This window comes from Talaromyces atroroseus (assembly GCF_001907595.1).
Source record: "Talaromyces atroroseus strain IBT 11181 chromosome Unknown scaffold_5, whole genome shotgun sequence".
NCBI classification, from domain to species: domain Eukaryota; kingdom Fungi; phylum Ascomycota; class Eurotiomycetes; order Eurotiales; family Trichocomaceae; genus Talaromyces; species Talaromyces atroroseus.
This window is the reverse complement of record NW_017971437.1, coordinates 912212-929078: the sequence shown is the minus strand read 5'-3', so window position 1 is coordinate 929078 and position 16867 is coordinate 912212. Positions and strand designations below refer to the sequence as shown.

The following is a 16867-nucleotide window of genomic DNA, read 5'->3' as shown; positions in this document are numbered from 1 at the left end:
GGGGATTTCCGATCGACAGTGCTAGCAAGAGAGACGATCTGGAGGCCCGATGGAATCAATAATCCTTCCAGGCCACAGGCTCCATGGCCCGATTTAAGCGAACGCAAGCACGAAGGTTACCAGCGAGTACGATCTGGCTATAGCCGATTCCCACCTCTTCCTAGAGTACCTGGAAACCCGACGGTCAATTGGAAACAACGTTCGCCGATAACTCCATACGAATTTGATCAGGTTGGCCGACCAGTCGCAATGCACGAAGTCATCACAGAAAATGATGCATCTATGGAGGCAGCTGTTGGAATGTCGCTTCTTCAGGAGTTGGACGCGTAAAAAAAATCAGGCGTTGGGCAAAATAATGTTTTTGGGGGGTCCATCTCCGATATTTGAATTTTGGATGCGTTGGGCCCGTAGACGTCCCCTCATCGTACAGAACAATAGTCTGCGTATTTCACTGTTCTTTACTACTTTTCGCATGTGTTGATTGCCAGCTGTCTTTGCGATGCGGGCCGTGTAATTAATAGCTTATACAGATATCGGGGAATCACGACTCCATGTCATAAGCATGATCGCAGGCATCTTGAAGACCTTGTAGACCTCGAATGATCTCGCCCGTAAATTCATCAGGGTTGACCCCGGGTTTGTTCAATTTGCCATAACGAAGATCACTCAGGTCACTGACAATTTGTTTTACTGCCGTCAGAGTGGTGCTCGCTTCTTCCTCTGCAGCTACAACCTCTCTCTCCAAAGCAGCGCAGGAACTCTCCATTTCTGAAAGAAGACTTGAGACGGAATGATATCCCACAGCTTGGGTGCTAGATGCTGGACCGAATAGCTCGACATCTAGGTTCATCTCGCGATGGTCAGCATCGCCAAAGCCAGCGACTCCCGTTTCCTTGGCAGCTTCGAGCAAGTCGGCTTTCTGCTGTTCACCGGCCTTGACTTCATCCAGGATATGTTCCGAGATGAGATCCATGTCCTGGGAGCGCAGTTCTTGCAATTCCCGGTACAGGACCTTGATTTGGGGATGAGACTGGAAGCGTTTTGGAAAGAGCTCAGTGAACTTCTGCAACGAGATGACGGTCGGTAGTGACGCGGGAGACAGTAGAAAACTACCCAGAATAGACTCCTCCGACGGTGCCATGGCGATAGTTTCTGACAATTTTTATTGTATTGAAACCTTAAATTGGCGCAGGATCATGAACATTAAAGCCGCAAGGATTGCCTGCTAGAAAAGCCCACAGTCCCGGCCTGAACAGAAGCCCTCGGAAGATACTGGGATGCTGAGGCCTTTTGCAGATGGCAATCTTTTGATACCAGACGCGTGGGGGACCCAGGAGAGACGCTGTGCCTATCTAGTACTGCGGAGAACACCGCGATTTCAGCTTGAACAAAGCATACCTCTGTCGAGTAGAAGCAGAAACTATTCCATCAAAGTATCGTGGGCGAAGCTGGGGCTGGGCGCGGAGGAAAGAGAGAGAGAGAGAGAGAGAAAGAGAAAGAGAGAGGTTAACGCGTTTTTGCCTCCTCCTTCCGCTCCCCGTTCGTTGCGCTTTACCCTTCCCCTTCCCCTTCCTCCCTGTCTCCCTCTTCGTGCTCGAGCCATTCTTCAAAGTATTGCCTCCAACCAAAAGTTGCTCGTAGTAGCTTGGATAAACTGTTCGGTCACATCAGGCCAATCGATTCTTCTGTCGACTCCTGCTTTCGGAGGCGCGCTTTACTCTCTGGCCTCTGCTCTGCTCTACCTCTACATGCATCTCCGGTCTGAGAGGCTGCGATTCATTCTTTTGAAACCTTCCTGCGTTTTAGGATCCTCTGCTGGAGAGTACTTTTAGGTAGCTAAACGCCTTTAAAGACTGGTCTCCAACTTTTTCGTGTCTGCCGTCAGTGGGCGTTGTTTTCTGAAACCGTGCCTAAGAATCCAGCATTCGCTTTCCAACACTTGGAGGGCCCCAAACCCGAGAAACTTACAGGATCTGTTTATTATTTTACCTGTCAGAGCTCTAGATTACTTTTCGAGAAGTTTCAGAGTTGAGATAGTGGACATCATGGCTCCGGCAGGTCCCAGTTATAACCGAGACGAAAAAGTCCTCTGTTTCCACCATGAAGTCCTTTACGAAGCCAAGATTATGGATTTGAGACATGTCGATCCAGATGACCGAAAGAGTCCTTATGAATATCTAGTTCATTACAAAGGCTGGAAAAACACGTAAGTTCTCCTGCAGACATGCCGACGTGTGCTTTTGAAAACCCCCACTAGCCATTTCATCCTGGCAGGCTGACATCAATTTGAATAAAAAAACCAGCTGGGATGATTGGGTTCCCTTAGAGCGCCTCCGTAAGTTCACAGAGGAAAACCGGGAACTGGCGTCTCAGATTCGGAGAGAAATGACTGCTCAGATGTGGGCAAAACCCAACCTCGCCAGCAAGACAGGCAAGAAGAGAGGTGGCTCAGACTCTGGACGGGGAAGCGAAGAAAGGCAATCATCTGTTCCTGCCAAGGGTACAAAGCGAGGTCGCGATAATGAAATTGAAAAGGTACGTATTAAGAGCTTCACAGAGTAGACACGTCGAATTTATGTACTAAATATCCTGCTAGGAGGATCAATTCCATTTGCGGCCATCGATCCGCATCATGCTTCCCGATAATCTGAAAGCATTGCTTGTCGATGATTGGGAAAATGTGACTAAAAACCAGCAAGTTGTTGCATTGCCAGCACCTCACTCTGTTAATGCGATTCTTCAGTCATACTCTGATGAGGAGACCCCAAAGCGCACAACGACAGCCGAGTTGGATGTTCTCGAGGAAGTTATCATGGGGATCAAAGAGTACTTTGACAAGTCATTGGACAAGATCCTGCTCTATAAGTTTGAAAGGGAGCAATACCGATTGCTGCGTCAGAAATGGGAAAGTGGTGCAGAAAATTATACCGACAAGGGTCCTCTTGATATCTATGGAGCTCACCATCTAGTTCGGTTATTTGGTAAGTGTACTTGACGTCTCATTCCTCACCCTACTATTACATCAATGACGAAACTGACATTTTGTTTGATAGCTGTTCTTCCTGAACTTATTGCGCAGACAAACATGGACCAACAATCTATCAGCCGTCTGCGCGAAGAATTAAGCAAGTTCACAATCTGGCTGAGCCGCAACTCTGAAAAATTCTTTGCAAACAAATATATCAGTGCTAGTACAGAATACTTGGAAAAGGCTACGGGCGTGCCTATTCCAAACCCAGGCACCGCAACATCACGACTTGTGTGAAAAGCAATCTAAATTACTCACGAGAGAAGAGGAGAGCTGTTGGCGTCTCCTGACGTCTACGTGGATTTCAGCAGAGAATTGTTTTATTACTACGGGTAGGCGGCTGTTTGGCCATGGATTAGGGATACGTAGTTAGATCTTGAGAGGTTTCAATTCACGATGATAGTCCCTCATAATTGATTCAACCATTCGATATAGACATAGAGTAAAAGGTCTTCTCATAGCTAGCGGATACCACAAAAGTTCTTTTTACCGGCGTCAAAAACACGATGACCAGAAAAGGAAGTCAAACCAGTTATCGAGCTATAGGAGTATCGATACCAAGATCAACATCAAAGAACAAGCTTCCTTGCATCCTCAACAGCATATCGCGCAGCACGCTTCAACTCCAGCTTCCTATCCGCCTCTCGCCATCTGTCCCATGTACTGAGGCCCTGCTGCGGTTGAATACTAAGCGTATCGTAGCCCTGCTTGATTATCTGGTGAACCTCGCGAGGGCCGAGATTCTTCTTTCGCGCGGCTGGTCTAGGAGTAGACGCGTCCGCGCTGCCGTCACCAGCGCTGGCTGTTGATGCTTCTCCGGGTTTGTTGGTGTCGGTTTGAAAAAGCAGGGATAGGAAGTGTGTGGATACGGTAATCAAAGTATCAATAGCCGCGACGCGGGCTTGTTCTGCCGTGTCTTTTCCTTGTATGTCTGCTGTAGGGGCGTTGAGAGATGATGTCAATTTGTATACGTCACGAAATCGTACGATAATAGGACCGGACTCTACAATCTTGTAGAAGAGATCGTCGTAAGACACTGGATCAGGCAGAAAGGTGTCTCCAGTAGATAGAGTGAATGCGAGAAGGTCCACAAGTGAGGTTGTTAGGGTATCAATGTGTGGTGCTGAGGTCAAGTCAGAGGCGTAGGTAGTGAGAAAGCGCATTAGAGAGAGCAGCGTGCGCCACATCTCAGCCCAATGGTATGCTAGTCGAGTTTTGTTGGACGATAGATAGGTAAAGAGTCGAACAAGGATTGCGATGGTATGACTGGATTGCATTAGTTTAACAGGGTTATACTACCTCCGAGAAAATGTAACGGCTTACCTATAGAGATTGGCATCCAAACGACGGCGTAGATTGTGAGTAATGGTGTCAATCATTATGTCAAAGATAACAGTCGCCAGCACTCGATCACCGCTGACTAGAGGAAGATGCGGTTGTCTCTGTCGACATAATCGTACAGTACGCTTATTTTCGTCACTGCATATTCGCTTACACAGCACTGGATCCTCAACGATAATGCGAAGAGCCAGAAGATTCAGCTCTGCGTACGTAGCGACTCTCTCAGACCGGTAAGCATGCTGAAGCAGATAGGATGTTAACGATAAGAAACTCGCAAAGGGGGATTCTTCATTCCGTTTTTCGGGTATCGAAGTCACTAGATTATATGCAAACAGTTTATTTGCGTTGACAAAGTCGTATGTAGCCAAGAGGACTGCGGCCTCGGATGCTGGTCTGTTAAAATGACAGTTAGCATTTTGCTATTCTCAGACATATTGACCAAGTATTTTACTCACTGTGCAGCAAAAGTCTCCTTGATTTCGTCTGCGGTTAATGTGGCAGATTTATCTTTGCTGCCAGGAGCCAGTATTCGCAGGCCGAAAAATATGAGCGTATTGCTCAATGTCCACCCTTCTGGGAGATCGTCTTGGATAGCAACATATGCATTTCTGAGTCCGGCACACGACAGTCCCGTGCCTCTGACAATCTTCTGAATCGTCGCCTCATTGACAAAATCATTGAGTCGTTGCTGATAAGGGTTCTGGAACTCGAACTTGTTGTAATTGGCTAATAAACCAAGAAGCAAGAACGGCTCTAATATCTGCAGGTGGCTTTCCGAATCATGTACAAACTGGAAGTCGTTAGGTCATATTGTCTTTATATACATGAAGCTGTTTAGCTGCCTTACCTTCATTATGGATGGAAAGAAATCTCGCTGCATGAAATATGCGATTAGGCTGGTTTTGTATGCACCACTGATCATTGCAACGGTCGTCCGAATAGCCTTGATGCGAAGATCCACTGTGAATTGTTAGCAGCCAAAAATTTTGAATCAAGAGCATGCATTCTTACAATGCTTGCCGCCTCGAATGGTTTTGTCGAGCATGACGACAAAGTCTGTGAATACCTGGTCCACTTCATCAAGCCCGGCAAGAGCCGTGATGATGTCGGAGCTAGGATTGGTGTACTTCTTGACCAGTATGCTTCCTAGGAATATGGTGAGAGTCTAAGACAGTGTCAGAAATAGGCCCTTTACAAACAAAAGCAAATGGATTAAAAGAGTTGGTCTTTCTAACCTCGAGCGCATGGGCATCATTTGGAGCCGTTCCGGCCGCGGCTTCGCGTATAGACCGAGCAAATAATCGTTGAGTGACTCCCTGTAAGTGAGGAGTATTAGACATGCTGTCAGACCGTTATCGCCAGAGTATGTTACCTGTAGTAATAGGGTATCGTCTGGCGAGATAGCATCTAAAATCCGACGCAAGTGTGCTCTATCAGGAGGGAGCAGATAGAATTCTCTCCAAAAGCCATCACTCGGCTCAAAGTTGTCTGTCACCTAAATTCTGCTTAGTGAAAACGGTCGAACCGAGCAGCTGGGACATGTCATTAACTTTTACTTACTTGAAAGAGAGCTTCATACAGCCCTACAATTTTGGGCTGGAATATCTCTGGTCTACTCTGCTGGGTTAACGGGGAGGCCTCCATGGTTAATAGGTCGAAGGACTGCGAATCATTGAGCCAAATTTACAACCAGGACATGATAAACACGAACGAAGAAGAGGAGAAGAAGAAGCGGTTATATAATGCCTGTTTGAATTATGCGCCAAAACACAAGCATCACAGTGACAGGCCAGATAACAAAAGGAGCAGTTGTTCCATGTTGTCTCCATGTGGGCAGTGGGCACTAGCCACCAGTTGGGTGCCGCATTTTCCAGGCACCACCGCTTACACCAAAACACACCCACTTAAGTTAACTAGCTGGTTACAACAGTTTCATATGACAAGGTATTACTACCAATGACACTCTCATTTCTATGATTGACCTTGAATTTCTGTATAGCTTCAATACTTGCAAGGGCTTCCATGCAGCCAAAAACAAACACAATCCCACTCCGCTACTGCGTCGCTTCATTGGCATTGGGTCAGTTCGATTACCGGCGTGTCCATTTTCTTTTCTTTTTTTTCCCCCTCCATAGTACCACCCAGCTCTTGTGACATAAAGCTTATAGAACAGAAGTAGCATGGGTGCTTCCTCAAACGAACTACAAATCTCCGCTGATTGTCCACATCTCAACTCTGCACCGCCAGAGCCATACAGCCGCAATGTGTAGAAACGCCTGAACGCTGATTGGCCGAGCTGCCAACCGCCTGACTTCGGCGAGCAACAGCCGAGTTGCCGCCGACAACTTCTCGTCCTCTTATTAATCCTCGCCCGTCACTGCTCGCCGCAATATTGCAACACACATACACCCAGACGTCTGTATAATTATTGATCGTTCAAGCCCAGCTCATTTAGATTATCAACACAATCTGCGACAGTTGCCCATGGTCGCAATCATGTCTTTACAGCAGGCTTTTCGTCCCTCAGTGACATCATCCGCAGCGGTGTTCAGATTTGTCGCCAGGCAAAGATGCATCTGCTCTTACCGGGCCTTCTCCTCGCACGCTGGAAATTACCATTCATTGAGACGTGACATGCAGACGGCGACTGCTTACCGGCCTCATTCCCTCCCAGAGAACCCACCTCCACCCCGTAACTCCGGGATCCCAGACACATCCATTACCACAGATGCTCCCTACAACTCCTCGAACGGCTTATACGGCGCCGTTCCACCTACGCCAAGACCATCCACTACTGTCAGTCTGCGGGAAGGCGAAGCCCAGAAGCCATCGCCCGTCAAGCAATCCGAAACGACGAAGCCGCGCCGCTCAAGACTCCGTCCCCGGAAGGCGGCAATGACCCTTACGCCGACTGCTGTATCCCAACTGCACTCCATGCTATCCCAGCCGGACCCCAAGATGATACGGGTTGGCGTGAAGAACCGTGGCTGTTCCGGGCTGGCTTACCATCTTGAATACGTCGAGAAGCCTGGGAAATTCGACGAAATCGTTGAACAGGACGGGGTCAAGGTGCTTATTGACAGCAAGGCCCTGTTCAGCATTATCGGAAGCGAGATGGATTGGCATGAAGACAAGCTCAGTCAGCGGTTTGTGTTCCGTAATCCCAATATAAGTAAGTGCTCTCTATCGTCTTGCGGAATACTGCATACATGAAACTAACATGATTTTTCAGAGGAACAATGCGGTTGTGGGGAGTCTTTCATGGTATAATCCATCTTTCTTCTGTACATTTGAACCATAACATTATGCAGTGCATTGGGCGGCGTTTCTATTCAAGTGTCGGCTTGCGGTGATTGGGATCTCTGTGCCGCTTAAAGACTTCTGGCTATGTTGTGGTACAGGCCTTGAAATTACAACATATATGCACATTTTTTGTTTTTTGGAGACACAATGGACGATACCTAGTTTATATAGATTGATTTACTTCCACTAGTGAAGTTGGCTGTATTTACAAATTAATGAATGATATACTCGTAGTCTCGGTGTCTCTTCAAGATCATAGTTTCTTGATAGCTTCAGTTCAGATCTGTCCAGGCACATTTATTTTAATAGCTATATTTTTTGTGGAGAATAAATCGCTCTCTGATGTCAAAATGCGCCACGCGGGCTGGATGATGTCGATAACCACCACGGCGGATAAGCAGCGGCAGATCATCTATGTATGGCATCTTGACAACCCAACCATCACTCGCGAAACACCCTTCACAGTCCAACCATGGACTATTCAGACAGCTCATTAACTCCTCAACCTTCACCATCTCCTGGAACAACACCACCACAAATATACGTAATCATCCGCTTCTCCGCCTCCATCCCCGACGTCCAATTGGGAATCACCTGCCCGTCAACGACGACAGCCGCCGGTCTCAAACAGCTAATCCGCGCGCACTTGCCATCAGACCTCTCGAATCGAAGGATTCGACTCATATACTCTGGCCGAGGTCTCGAAGATGCCGTCCCGTTAATAAAGTCATTGAAACTGCCGCCGTCGTCGCGGACAAGTACCCCGTTATCTACAAATGCCGAACTCCCAGCCGTCGGCAAGATCTCATCCAAAGAAAAAGGGAAAGCAGTGATGCGAGATGCAATCCTCAGTGATATACCTCGTGTCTACGTGCATTGTTCCATTGGCGATATTGTCCTATCTGCGTCAGACCTCAATGCAGAGGCGGGGATGGCATCCACCATTCTTCTTCTTCAACAACAGCAAGAAAAGCAGCAAGATCCTGCTTCTTCAATGAGGACAGCAGTAACAGTGGGAGAACAACGACGTCAAGAACAGGATGAAGAGTCGATAACAACACCTGCTCCAAGGGGGTTTGATCGCTTATTATCGGCAGGCTTTACACCGGGTGAAGTCTCCGCTCTAAGATCACAGTTTATGGCGCTCCAATCTGTATCGCATACACCTGATACAATGCCCTCTGGCGCAGAGCTGCGAGAATTGGAAGATCGATGGATGGATGAAGGCTCGGCCGCGGATGGAGCTGGTACGGGGTTGACGCTTGGTGGTAGTGGCGGCGGCGGCGGAGGTGATGATGGCGGTGGGTTTGGTTCTTCGTCGCACAGCGCGCTTGATGATATGCTCTGGGGAGCTGTCATGGGGTTCTTTTGGCCTTTAGGATGTGCAATGTGGCTGAGGCGCGAGGAAGGGGTATGGAGTTGGAGGAAGAGTTTAGCTGTGTTTGTAGGGGTGGTGGTCAATGTTGCTTTTGGAACTGTGAGAGTAATGAATTGACGAAATTATGGCAGTGACTGTTTAATGCTCCGCATCGAAAATTTGTACATATATGCATGTATATATAGATTGTGTTTTGTTTGTCAAGGTTTGCATAGTTAGCATGGTAGATACCCACAGTGTATGAAAAGCCACCATCGTTGGAAATGCGAGCTTGCTAGTACACACATTAAGCTATAATGAAATAGATACACTAAACGCCTGGATATAATCAAAAGCATTATATACATCTAACGGAAGCTGCTGAAAATAACAGCGAAGATCAACAGAATCAGAACGGTGATGATTGCGATAGTGATCACTCGATTTGTAGCCATCCTACAAGTACAAAAGTTAGATCAATATTGCACAACAGCAGATCAGGTTGAATACTATATTGTATGGGGGTGTAGTACCTACGAGCCATGCCCCGCAGCGTCTTGATACTCGTATCAACATAACCCTCACTTTGGTGCAGATTCTGTCGAGTATGCTCAATCGTCTCACGCTGTTGATGCAAATCTGCCAAAGTATTCCGGCCAATATCCTCCGTCTCTAGTGCAAGTCGTTGGCTATCTTGTAAACGAGCAGAACTGCGCTCTAGACGTTCTGTTCCCGACAGTAGTTGTTGCCTTTGTTCCATGTGAATGTCTCCAGCCTCGGGGTCATCGGTATACCGCGCCCCAAAGAGCGCCCTGCGGTCGTCAGATAGAGACTTGAGTTTCCTCTTCAGTTCGTCGATGTCGCTCGAATAGTTACGAAACCGGACATTAACCTTTGAGCGAGCAGCCGAAGGGATGTTTTGCTTCTCCATGCGCATTTGATCAAGCTAGAAAAATCATATGTTAGCCCATAGAACTAATATAGAGTTCCGATTCCAAAGAATAAGTAAGTACCAGCTCAGACGCTTCATCCAATGCTCGTTCCGCTTGGCTAATAGCCGACTTGCGTGGTTCGCCAGTGGCCTCTGCTATCTGATCGAGTTTCTGGTTCAGGTCGGCTTGAACGAGCTTCAGCTCTGCTTCATAGCTGCTAAATAGCTCCGAGCCAGCATCTGTATCAAGGGGATTGGCCATGGTGAGAGGATTCGTTGTTCACTGTTGGTGGCTCAATGCGGAAGCGGAATGACGGATGCCTTGAGTCTTGTGGCGTCTCGCGTTGAAGGTTGGGAGTAAGTCAAGTTTGATACAGGGCTGTAATCCGTGTTATATGAAGCTCGAATGCGATGAACGAATTATTCGTATAAAGGGCGTTCATGTATTGAAGGCAGTGGAGTTGGGAATCGAAGAATGGGGGTGGTTGGATGATCTTGGTTGGCCGTTCCAGCAGGCACATGCGCTCCACTGCTTATCAGTACGGAGAATCCACGTGACGCAACGCCTGCCTCCAATATACATCTGTAAAAAATCAAGCAACCATTCGAGGATTGCTGCGCATGTAACTAGTGGCTTATTCAATGCTTTCAGCAAGGCGCCATGAGGGTTTGAGAGCTTTACAGCGCTGCAAATGACACGGTGCAGATGTACAGGCAGCATAGGTGGATGATACTAGCCATAAGCTGATATTACAAAAGTAGCAGTTGAACTAAGTCACATATTCTACTTGAGATTAAAGATTGAAACACGCAATATACCAGGCCACCGTACACTCCTTTTTCCCATCGTAAACCCTCAATTTTGAAAAACATTGCCCATCACTCAAGACAGAAAGCTCCCATTATCTTGGTTGACAATAGTCGCGCTTCTCTTGGCGTCAATGAACAGGTCTTCGCACTCAGCAATATCTGCAACGTCAATGCCGCCTGGGCGTCCGTTGACGCGCGCAAGGATGCTAGCAGGGGTGAGGAGCTGCAAAGCATAGCGCAGGCTGATTTTGCTACCGTGCTCGGAAACTTTCTCCAAGGCAGGATCTGTGATGTTCAGACCCTCTGTCTTGGTGCGAAGTCGGATAATTGTCTTGATTTCGTCAGGTGTGTATGGGTGAGTTGGTATTATGAGAAGGCGGGCAAGAAGATCGGGGGGGATGCCATGCGCAGCTGTAATATCTCCTGTGCCTTTGATAACAGTATTGCCCCTGTTCGAAGCTAAAATAACGATGGGGGCTATCGGAGACTCAAGCGCGCGATTCAAGTAGGTAAAACATTCAATGTCGAGCATGTGCACTTCATCGATGAATAGTACACCAGGAATTAATTCAGCAACACCTTGGCTGTAATGCCGTTAGCATAAATTCACTAGCACTCAATACGAATGTACGAGACACTTACTCAATATATCTGCTCACGACTTTGTTAATTTCGGCTCTGAGTTTCTCAGTAACCTCGGTTTTCTTTGGTTTGGACAACTGCCCAAGCATAGACATAAGATCTTGTCCGCCCTGTGGCCGTGCATTGGCCATACTAGTTTGTATGGTTAGTCGATGTGATAACAACCCAAGTTTCAACAGGACAGCCACTTACTCTAAGTCGTTGAGTGTTACGTCCTGCACGATCTCCTTCTTCTTATGAACCTCTCCCTTGGGAACTGGAACGTATTCTTCTGCTTCGAGATCGAACTCTGTGGCATAAGCATCTGAACGTCCTACTCGTTTGCATGCACCGGTATTTGCTTCAATATAGATAACGTCGCCGACGGTCACGCGTTCTTTTTGGATAGCTTCGTAAATGCTGGGGTCCAGGCGGAGCTTTTTGGTGCCTTTGTACGACTTGAGACCAATAATGAGGTGGCTGATGGTCTTTCCATAACCACCCAAGGGATTCTCGGCTTCTTCTGGGGTAAGTTCCGTCACTTCACCCTCGTAGACTTCCTTGGTTTCCCGAACTCGCAGGCCTTTCAAAAGGTCAGATATGCAATAGATGATCAATCAGAGTTAAAGCATACCGATAGCCCTTCGGAAGTTCTCCATGAGCGCTTCTGTCTTTTTAACCTCTGCAGAGTACAATTCGCTTCCGACGATAGGACAGAAAGGCACTTTCGTGCCCAGCTCTTGCGAAACAGCCAAAGCTAGGGCAGTCTTTCCAGTACCTGGGCCACCAGCGAGGAGAACTGCTCGGCCAGCCATCTTTTTTGCTTTGATCAGGTCTACCACAACGCCGCATGCCTAGTGAAGAGATACGATATTAGCCTGCGCATCTTTGTAGGGTAATTTGGGGTTCATACCTCTCTGGCAGTTGTCTGGCCAACCCAACCATCTGCAGAGCTTTCAGCGGTACCATCAGGATGCAGACCTAGGCCTTTGATATGTGTATGCGCCATCGTTCTGTTCTCGCGCGAACCTCCCTTGACCTCGCTGATTTGCACCATCGTGACAGAAATCAAAGCTTCGATTGAAGCCGCGAACTTGATTGACGGAAACCTTCAAATGGTAAGTTCAAAGTAGGGAGGAATAGAAAAAAGAAATTCAAGATTGTTCAAAACCGAGACACGCAATTCTGTTGTTTCGCAGGGTCTGGTTAACAAGATGGATGGAGCTTGTTCCTCTAGGCTAATTTTCGCGCCGCAGATGGACTATGCGCCAATGGCTTTCTTAGTTGGCGAAGGCGGTCAAGCTTGCCCAGGCCAATTTCTTTTCCGAGAAATCAACCACCAGTTCCGATCTACTTTCACTGTTTCTTCCCCGAAGAGCCAGTCAACTTCTCTGCCAGCTTCGGATAGCAATTCTCTTTTCCTGATAATGCTCGCTTTCTGATACAATTGGGTGTCGTTATAGCTCACAATGGCGGGCTTATCAACCCGGTTGACATGCGCGTCAACCTCCCTCAATGCGAGCTTTCGGGCACTGTCCTTGAACATCACAAATCCTCTGATTAAACGCGGCTTCTCAACATCGTCGTGTCTCCAAAAACGCAAGACTCTACCTACAGCGATTCCACAATATCCATACAAGCCGAATTACCAGTACAAGCAAGCCGATAGCGGTCTATACGGTGGTGTGTCAATCAGTTTCGGCAACAAGATTTCCAAGGGCAGAAATAAGGGCAAAACAAGGCGCTCATGGAAGCCCAATGTGCGATGGAAGAAGATGCACAGCGATGCGCTGAACAAGGACATCATGATCAAGCTTACACGGAAGGCATTACGAACCATTGAAAAGTGTGGTGGACTCGATCGCTATCTATTATCGGACAAGCCGTCTAGAATAAAAGAGCTAGGATTAACCGGATGGCAGTTGAGATATCAGATTATGCAGACGCCTAAAATGCAGGAGAAGTTTGCGAGAACGAGGAAAGCATTGGGCTTGCAGCCACCCCCGGAGACATTCGAAGACTGGCTAAAGCTTAGGGAGTTAGAGGAGAAAGGACTTAAAAAGGCTGAAGCAATTTCCAATGAGGATTCATCGCCCCCAAACAAGAGCAAGAGCAAGGATGTGAACAAGGGGAATAAGAGAGAGAAGGGCACGGAAGAGGAGGTGCCGAAGTTCGCATAACAACGCTCAGCGGGCTTCACCTAGGGCATGGATAGCATATTTTTGACTGCCACATCTTAAATCATGTACAATAGTAGATATTTATTTAAAGATTGTTCGTTAGGGATTTTCATTATCAAATTGTTAAATGCAGGTTACTCCCTTCCTCTAAATTATGTTGTACATGCGGATTGCCAAATGATTTGATATTGATATAGCAGAAATTCATTAAAACAGAAAATTCCTCCCCAGGTAGAAACAAGGACTTAGATAGTGGGGCATGCATATTAATATTCAACGCCTCGTTAATTCTCTGAAGAATGACTCTTCGAAATAATGTAAAAACCAATATAAACCAGAGAAAGAAAGAAATAAAGGGGAAAATCGCTTTAAGATGACTTTAAATGCGACGTCTTCCTCTGCCACATTGAATGATATGGCTGCAACTCTTCTTCGCAGCTTCGGCTTGGAGCATCACATTCGTTTAAATGAATGACAAAGTCGCCGTCATGATACGTACCATCGGCACTGACATCTGGTGAATCTTTACTGTAGGAGTTGATACTCCGTTGAGGAATGAGCGCCAGTTTCGCTAATATTGTTGCATGCCATTGAACAATGTGATCCTATAGTAAAGATTAGCGAGGAGTTCGCACATCTTGCTGTGTTTGGTCTAGGAAGAGAAAAGCATACTAATGCGTGCTTCTCTGCTCTTGCAAAGTTGTATGACCGGTATAACGGATCATACCACACATCTAGGAAGAACCTGGCCCAATCGCCTTGTCTGATGATGAAGCTCCCAGGAACCAAGTCTTCACCATCCTGGGTGATGATAAGATCCACATCATTCGCTTTCAAATGTGAAAACGTTTTAATGATGCTATCTGGAGGCACGACAGGATGGTCCTTGATCATCAATGATTCAAGTTGCTTCGGATCCAGGACATGCGCCGTAAGGGAGAGACGGGGCTCCATGATAAAAGCATTCACGTCGAGAAAAAAGAAGTATGTTGAATGGGGGTTCTCGGCCATTGCATGTCGGACGGCAGGGACGGTCGCCCAACTTCGTGGTTGTTGGTCTTGCAGAGTATAAAGATAGTCGGACGTGTTTGCAAAAAACGTTTTGTATCCTGCCATGACATCTCAGCACTGACCGTAGCCTTCTTATATGATTGGGAGCTATTTACCATGGCGCGACGCATAGTCTTCGCGGTTACTTGTGATCCATTGTATATATCGCTCACTCAGAGTTTCTCTGTCGAACAAGGTGACTAAGACGATATTCGCAGTTCCGGAGGGGATCGCGGCCGCAATCGGTCTAGTGATTGAGAACGAGACAAATCGCGGGAGAATGAAGAACAGAAAAATCACCACCAGCGCAATGGTCCCGATAGTCTTCAGCTGCCGGCGACGTTGAAGGGACCAGACAGACGTGCGTGGAGCGAAAGGAGGAGCTATGGACGACTTCCGCGGTGGTAGAGCGTAATGCATGGTTACTTACAACGCAGTCGTTGCCAGCGCGCTTCAACGAGGGATTGGAAAGAACACGAAACAAACCCAATCCTAGGTCAAGATTTCCCAGAACATTGTATTCGACAACCTCCAAATCATTTGTGCATCTGGGAGTACCGACTGCTGGTTGAGAAGTGAAGTGATTGACTTTCGTGTCATCCACAATAAATAACCGCGATGATGGACTGCAAGGCGATGTACAATGCGGCCCGGATCATCGATAATCCCATTGGCCGCCATTGCCCCAAATAAAGTGATTAGATATTTGTAGCTAACCAAGTCAGTTGCACTTTATGTGAGGCGATAAAAATAAACATTAATTTCCTATGCTGCGGCGAAATCGCATGTGTCAAGACTATGAATACATTTATCTCGTTCTTTCATCTCTCTTTTCATCCTTCTTTCCGGCCTCAATGACATAGTTTTTCTGTACGACTTGTTGGAAACGAAATCGAGAGTTCAATTTCGGGGATTAGCTGTTCTCTCCGAGTTTACAGAAGAGGTGGCAGGACAGTGAAACGCTTGCGCTTGTACTTATCACCGAACTCCTGGCGGTAGCGACGCTCCTTCTTTTTGGCCCACTGATACATCTGCAGGGTGCCAACAACAATGAAGAGAAGGACACTCCAGCTGAGATTTGTCAGGAGATAGACACCAATCCAAGCGATGATTTCAAACATGTAGTTTGGACATGTTACCAAGCCGAATCCAAATCCCTTCGGGATTCCGCGCTCCGTTGTACCAGGTCGTCGAAGGCCCCGTAGGATCAAGTGGGCATTGAGGTTCGCTAATTCGCCCAATACAAAGAGTGCGAGTCCACCGTAGTAGAGAATTGGGTTCAGGTTATTAGTCGCGGCAGGAGAGTCTGGGCGGAAGACCCAGTACGCAATGTTGGCACCAGCCAGTGCCCAATAGTGACCGCAGTTTTTGAAGATGTTCCGAGCCGGCATAGTTGCAAGACTAAAGCGATGAATGAAAAGTGTCTCATATTCACGTTTCAAGAAGTGAACAACCAGCAATGCGCACACAAGCTGTTGAGGCCATGACGGTTCCGGGATTTGTTCGAAGTTGAAGTACAGATAGGGCCGTAACAAGTATAAGCTGGCGGGAATAATAAGAAGAGGGCCGAGGTATTCGATTACGTATACAAATCGCCAGCCGAGCTGAGGACCTGCAGACCAATGCCATGATAGTCAGAATCTGTAATGATATAGGGGCGGAGAAACAGACGGCATATACGTACCCAAGTCTTTGACATACACTACACTCTGCGCCTTAAGTCCGGTTTCCTGAATGGTCTGCGATCCATTGGGCAACGTGCTCCCATCTGAACCCTTTGTGACTCTGAGCCGATGCACCGAATAACCAGATTTCTGAGCTATGGTATTGTAAATATCGCTAGCCGGGGCAGCCGTGGATACAGTAACCTCCTTTGGGAGTTTTCGAATTGGTTTACCTAAAGGAAGTCAAGTCAATTTCCGCTGAAATATCCTCGAACAGACCGGATCAGAACGAAGAAATATACCCCGAGGGTTGACAACGATCTCAATCGTTGACATTTTGTGCTAGTATGCAGCGCAGAAAGTGAGTAACGAATGTCTCAGTAGCGGGATTGAGAGTAGTATCGGCAAGACAGGAAGGCGTAAGAGAGTGGAATGAGAAGATGTTGGGAAAGAAGCAAGCTTTAGCAGAAATCATGTCGAGCCTCTTGTATCACGTGTTTTCCCGGTGCGTCGATCGCCCACTGACGCCAAGCTCGTTAGTCCCAGGATCCCTTGCGGCAACAACGGAGACTTTTCTGACAG

General features: G+C 47.3%; 9 protein-coding genes across 9 annotated transcripts; 4 read left to right on the top strand and 5 right to left on the bottom strand.

Annotated features, from left to right (window-relative positions):
• Nucleotides 1-541: 541 nt before the first annotated feature.
• Nucleotides 542-1141, bottom strand: UA08_04772 (hypothetical protein; the record flags this gene model as incomplete). The annotated part of the gene is made up of 1 exon (XM_020267079.1): nucleotides 542-1141. The coding sequence occupies one exon, from the start codon at nucleotides 1139-1141 to the stop codon at nucleotides 542-544; it is 600 nt and encodes a 199-aa protein (XP_020119963.1).
• A 904-nt stretch (nucleotides 1142-2045) lies between these two features.
• UA08_04771 (Chromatin modification-related protein eaf3) lies at nucleotides 2046-3265 on the top strand (the record flags this gene model as incomplete). The annotated part of the gene is made up of 4 exons (XM_020267078.1): nucleotides 2046-2206; nucleotides 2304-2535; nucleotides 2597-2981; nucleotides 3054-3265. The coding sequence occupies 4 exons, from the start codon at nucleotides 2046-2048 to the stop codon at nucleotides 3263-3265; spliced, it is 990 nt and encodes a 329-aa protein (XP_020119964.1).
• Nucleotides 3266-3597: 332 nt separating this feature from the next.
• On the bottom strand, nucleotides 3598-6013 carry UA08_04770 (hypothetical protein; the record flags this gene model as incomplete). The annotated part of the gene is made up of 9 exons (XM_020267077.1): nucleotides 3598-4294; nucleotides 4352-4448; nucleotides 4524-4762; nucleotides 4825-5159; nucleotides 5217-5329; nucleotides 5381-5534; nucleotides 5605-5685; nucleotides 5742-5864; nucleotides 5930-6013. The coding sequence occupies 9 exons, from the start codon at nucleotides 6011-6013 to the stop codon at nucleotides 3598-3600; spliced, it is 1923 nt and encodes a 640-aa protein (XP_020120140.1).
• An 852-nt stretch (nucleotides 6014-6865) lies between these two features.
• UA08_04769 (hypothetical protein) lies at nucleotides 6866-7639 on the top strand (the record flags this gene model as incomplete). Its single annotated transcript, XM_020267076.1, has 2 exons — nucleotides 6866-7541; nucleotides 7602-7639. 2 exons carry the CDS (start codon nucleotides 6866-6868, stop codon nucleotides 7637-7639), a joined length of 714 nt encoding a protein of 237 aa, XP_020120141.1.
• A 505-nt stretch (nucleotides 7640-8144) lies between these two features.
• UA08_04768 (hypothetical protein) lies at nucleotides 8145-9167 on the top strand (the record flags this gene model as incomplete). Its single annotated transcript, XM_020267075.1, has 1 exon — nucleotides 8145-9167. One exon carries the CDS (start codon nucleotides 8145-8147, stop codon nucleotides 9165-9167), a length of 1023 nt encoding a protein of 340 aa, XP_020119965.1.
• Nucleotides 9168-9397: 230 nt separating this feature from the next.
• Nucleotides 9398-10222, bottom strand: UA08_04767 (hypothetical protein; the record flags this gene model as incomplete). Its single annotated transcript, XM_020267074.1, has 3 exons — nucleotides 9398-9485; nucleotides 9563-9975; nucleotides 10043-10222. 3 exons carry the CDS (start codon nucleotides 10220-10222, stop codon nucleotides 9398-9400), a joined length of 681 nt encoding a protein of 226 aa, XP_020119966.1.
• A 621-nt stretch (nucleotides 10223-10843) lies between these two features.
• On the bottom strand, nucleotides 10844-12448 carry UA08_04766 (RuvB-like helicase 1; the record flags this gene model as incomplete). The annotated part of the gene is made up of 5 exons (XM_020267073.1): nucleotides 10844-11354; nucleotides 11413-11544; nucleotides 11605-11974; nucleotides 12026-12245; nucleotides 12305-12448. The coding sequence occupies 5 exons, from the start codon at nucleotides 12446-12448 to the stop codon at nucleotides 10844-10846; spliced, it is 1377 nt and encodes a 458-aa protein (XP_020120389.1).
• A 412-nt stretch (nucleotides 12449-12860) lies between these two features.
• Nucleotides 12861-13571, top strand: UA08_04765 (hypothetical protein; the record flags this gene model as incomplete). The annotated part of the gene is made up of 1 exon (XM_020267071.1): nucleotides 12861-13571. One exon carries the CDS (start codon nucleotides 12861-12863, stop codon nucleotides 13569-13571), a length of 711 nt encoding a protein of 236 aa, XP_020120388.1.
• A 379-nt stretch (nucleotides 13572-13950) lies between these two features.
• Nucleotides 13951-16621, bottom strand: UA08_04764 (hypothetical protein; the record flags this gene model as incomplete). The annotated part of the gene is made up of 8 exons (XM_020267070.1): nucleotides 13951-14015; nucleotides 14071-14176; nucleotides 14244-14680; nucleotides 14738-15014; nucleotides 15052-15247; nucleotides 15558-16233; nucleotides 16306-16518; nucleotides 16588-16621. 8 exons carry the CDS (start codon nucleotides 16619-16621, stop codon nucleotides 13951-13953), a joined length of 2004 nt encoding a protein of 667 aa, XP_020119896.1.
• Nucleotides 16622-16867: the final 246 nt, after the last annotated feature.